This window comes from Teleopsis dalmanni, chromosome X (genome assembly GCF_002237135.1).
Source record: "Teleopsis dalmanni isolate 2A chromosome X, ASM223713v2, whole genome shotgun sequence".
Classification (NCBI taxonomy): domain Eukaryota; kingdom Metazoa; phylum Arthropoda; class Insecta; order Diptera; family Diopsidae; genus Teleopsis; species Teleopsis dalmanni.
In genome coordinates, this window is record NC_051848.1 from 2,206,208 (window position 1) to 2,210,987 (window position 4,780).

At 26.7% G+C, this 4,780-nt stretch overlaps 1 protein-coding gene across 1 annotated transcript; it reads left to right on the forward strand.

The window, feature by feature from the left end:
* The first annotated feature begins 443 nt into the window (after window positions 1-443).
* On the forward strand, window positions 444-1,450 carry LOC119662404 (uncharacterized protein DDB_G0287625-like). The gene is made up of 2 exons (XM_038072008.1): window positions 444-937; window positions 1,019-1,450. The coding sequence occupies exons 1-2, from the start codon at window positions 547-549 to the stop codon at window positions 1,237-1,239; spliced, it is 612 nt and encodes a 203-aa protein (XP_037927936.1). The 5' UTR covers window positions 444-546; the 3' UTR covers window positions 1,240-1,450.
* Window positions 1,451-4,780: the final 3,330 nt, after the last annotated feature.

Below are 4,780 nucleotides of genomic sequence, written 5' to 3' on the forward strand. Positions count from 1 at the left end.
CATAGGCAGGGGTATGCTCACAAAATCTTGTGCTATAAGTGTAAAGAAATTCCCAATTTTAATGTAATGACCATTTATATAAATTCAAATTCAATTATAAAATAAATATAATAAACCTTTAAATTTTATTGTGAGGAATATTTTAGAAAATAAAGTTCAATTGCAAGAATTGTTCCTAAATTTGACAAGTAGAGTTTGTATAATTTCATAAGAACAAAATGTTATTGAAGATCCATTAAAGACATCATACATGGCTGCACAGTTTTATTTATCCATAATGTTTGCGTTATTTGATTTAAATTAGTAATTGATTTTAATGTTTAGAAATTACATTTTTATTTTTATTAATTTAATTTTTTCATTTCTTACACATATTTCTTTTATGTACTTTATTTGCTGTTTACGTATTCAAACACGCACTGGATTATTTTCATTTTACAACAAATTTTTATCTTCATACATTGGCACATTGGCACATTGACTATTGTGCTGTTATTACTGTTGCCGTTGCCACTGTCGTTGCCGCTGCTACAAAAATAATGTAATATGCAATTGTTCTGTCCACTTAAAAATTTAACAGAAATTGGCATACATGATGGTAGCAGTAGTCAACATAGCATAAATAGCATAACGCACATAAGTAGTGAAACATTCGACAACAGTAATAATAATAATAACAACAACAATAACAACAGTAACAATAACAATAATGACACAAAAAGCAACAATAATACACCGACACTAAGTCGGCGGAAAGCAAGTAATGGATATACAAATGCTCCTCCGGTACTTAGCACCAATGACCATAGTAGTAAATTTGAAGATCGACCAATTAAACATCATTCCTTTGTGTCAGAAGTTCCCGATGTTAAACATATGGAGCGTGCATTGTTGGGTCTCTTAGATGATTTTCATTCAGGAAAGCTAAAAGCTTTTGGTACTGTATTTCTATTATCATACATACATACGTATACATGTATATATTTAATAAATTTTAATGTTGTTTGTATGCCTCTAGGTTCTGGTGGTACAATGGATCAAATGACAATAATTCGTGAACAGCAAGAGAGCTTAGCAAAACTGCATTTTGAATTGGCTGCTGCTGAGGAAGATTCACTTGAGAATGGCAACGATTTAAATGCAACAAAAGCACAAGAAAACATGTTACAACTAGTACAGCGGCTAGAACAGTTATCAATTTCAATAGAACAACTACAAACAAGTCATACTGGACTTTAGAACCATAATTTGGTTAATTTTTTTGTTTTGTCTAATTTCAAATTTTATTGTTACAAATGTGATTTATCAAACTACGATTTCATTTTCCTAACTGGTCTGTTCTGCGTTGTTTTCATGTCTATATACATATGTATGTATTTTTTAATGCAGTTAAAATATTATCTACTAATACTTTAAACTAACTATTAATGACAATTTTTTATATATAATTTGTTGTTGACGAAAAATATGTACATTCTGCACATATGAGGGAAAATATGAATTTCGTAAATCGAATTTTTCTATAAAGCTTTTAAATTAAAATTTAATTTACAAGTTTTAGATAATTATTTGTATTCTATGTATAAATAATTTCAGATATTATCTAAAAACTGTTTATCTTAAAACATACTGTTTACCTATTTCTACAATTTGAAAATGATTTTCCTTAATTGCGCCTGTTCGAATATAATAATACAACATGTAGAATTTATTGTTTTTAATTAAGCTTGTTTAAATATTAGGAAGACACCATTCTTGATAAGAGTATAAGGCGGACACAAAATTTCACTGTTATGATCTGTCAAGAGCTTAATTATTCAAATTATATTTCTATTCCCGGTTCGATTAAGAGATGAATCTGAGCTTATCTTATTGACATCTTTTATTGTTTTTAGAGATAATTTGTCGAGGTCCAGAAAACCTCCATGGTTGAGTTGATTGTATTGTCTATTAACATTTACATTCTGAAATATTTTGAATGTGTCATATTTATTACAATGAATGAAATAATATCCAATATCCAGGTAGGCTAAAGTAGATATGAATATATAAGATCCATGTGATACAATCACATAACGAATACGTTCTTTTTGGTAACGATCATGTAAGCATGTTAAGCAGCCAGCCAAAATACAATTCTTAATTTCATACTATTAATACTATATTTATACTTTTTAAGCGTGCCTGAATTTAAAAGGTACAAAAATACCTGCAGATAATTTTATAAAAAATGTTTTTATATAAATGTATATAAAATGAATGACACAGAAAAGTTATTGGTAAGCATTTTATATTGTATTTGAATTTACATAAAAGTATGTAATTTCTTAGGCTTGTCCATGATAACAGAGAAATGTAATTAAATAAGGAAGATTAAAAGAGAGCGGCGTATTGACCAAATATTTAAAATTATTTGATATTTAATTATTAATATTTGATATCTCCAGCTCTTCAGAAGGCAAGACGAGATCATCAATAAATTATTTTACATAAACTTAAAACTTCTAACATCACTAGTTAATGCTAAATGAGCAGTATTTAACACTGCTTTATTTTTCTTGAAATCATCTTATAACTTTTTGCTTTTATTATAACGATTGTGTTTTGTATTTATTCGTGTATTGTATTTTTTTAATGAACTTTACTTTTGTGAAATTTCTTTTTACTTTGTTAATTTTTAAGTGAGCCTTGTTCTTTTGGAAAATTCATGTCAAAAGAATACACCTATAGTAACAAAAGGCGTAAATAATGAAAATAATTAGCGAACAACACTGCTTTGACAAACGTAACAAGATAAAAGAAGCTTCGTTAGATGACTAAATTTAATTGAATTTTTGTATATTGCTCTTAATGCCAAATTTTCAATTTAAATTGACTTAATTAATTTAAATTTAAATTAACAATAATTTTGCATATGACGTGACCGTAACTATTTGCATAATATTGCTTTAACACCAGCGCCAAGTTAGCAACGTTGCTGGAAAATGCAGGGCTGTATTTTCAAAAAATTTTTAAAAGATGATATTTTCGTTAGTATATGGAATTAAACTAAAACAAAAGGCATTATTCTTATAGAGTTTTGAAAGATCTTTCGATTGGCATTTACCAATTTGAGATACGATGCGTATTTTTCAAATTATAGGGAAAATAAAAATTGACCAAAATCGACTTTTTTTGAAAAAATTTATTTTTAGAAAAATCTAGAACAGGTACAATGTTGCACGGAAATACATCTAATAGAGAATTAATCAGGCTATCAACAGCAAAAAAAATCATAAAAATCGAGTAGACCAATTTTGAGAAATTTGATGTCAAAGTCAAATTTCCAAACTCGTCAATTTTCAAGCTTTTTAAAAAATGTAAAACGCAAAAGTATAAAAAAAACTTTCACAAAACCGGATAAATAAGAATCATTTCAATATCTCAACTAAAACATCAAAATATTATTAAAATAAGTATAAATTTTGCACATGTTCCGATATAAGTGCATTTTATTTAAATTTCGAAGGAGGTACAACCTGCACGCTTAAAGTTCCTAAAACTAAATTGATCACTCTTTCAAACAAAACTAATTTCACAAAAATCGAGTAGAACGTTTTTTAATTATATATGTTTAAAAAAGTGGATTTTTTACGAAAAAAATGTATGTTAACTAACACCATTCTAATAACATATTAAGGTGAAAACCTGTACAAGGCTAAAAATTCACCACCACTGTAAAGTTTATTTAAGAACTCTGTTAAAAGTATTTATAGGTGGTTGTATTCTGTGGTAAGGGGATGATTACAAAATTTAATTTATATAATAATAATATTTTAAATTCAATATTTAAATTAAATTCAAATATATATTGCATATAAAAAAGAAAGATTTTCGTCTGTAAACTGCTAACATATACCGCCATAACGAACATTTTTCAATATATATTAGAAACAAAAATAAAAAGTAGTACAATGTTGCACGGTATTTTTTAAATTGTTTATATTTTTCTAATATGAATTGATGTAAGAATTATCAAAATCGAGTAGCAAACAATAAAGATATTAACAAAAACAACTTTTGCAGCATATTCACAAATGCATTGAACTCTGTTACAGGCATTTGTTGTTGGTTATATGCTGTGTTAGGGGACACTATCAAAATTTAAATAATTATAAATTTTACGGAATGGTACACTGTTGCACGGTATTTTTTTAAAAAATAGACATATTCTAGAATATTTTGGTATATAAATCTTTAAAAATGAGTAGACAGATTTTCTAAAATTTTCAAAAATATATTGCATATAAGAAACAAAGATTTTCGTCTGTAAACTGCTAACATATACCGCCATATCGAACATTTTTCAATATATATTTAAAAAAAAAAATAAAAAGTAGTACAATGTTGCACGGTATTTTTTTAAATTGTTTATATTTTTCTAATATGAATTGATGTAAGAATTATCAAAATCGAGTAGCAAACAATAAAGATATTAACAAAAACAACTTTTGCAGCATATTCACAAATGCATTGAACTCTGTTACAGGCATTTGTTGTTGGTTATATTCTGTGTTAGGGGACACTATCAAAATTTAAATAATTATAAATTTTACGGAAGGGTACACTGTTGCACGGTATTTTTTTAAAAAATAGACATATTCTAGAATATTTTGGTATATAAATCTTTAAAAATGAGTAGACAGATTTTCTAAAATTTTCAAAAATATATTGCATATAAGAAACAAAGATTTTCGTCTGTAAACTGCTAACATATACCGCCATATCGAACATTTTTCAA

Coding starts and splice junctions, on each gene's coding strand:
- LOC119662404 (XM_038072008.1), top strand. CDS start 547: ATGCAATTGTTCTGTCCACTTAAAAATTTAACAGAAATTGGCATACAT. Junction 938..1,018: donor AGGAAAGCTAAAAGCTTTTG/GTACTGTATTTC, acceptor GTATGCCTCTAG/GTTCTGGTGGTACAATGGAT.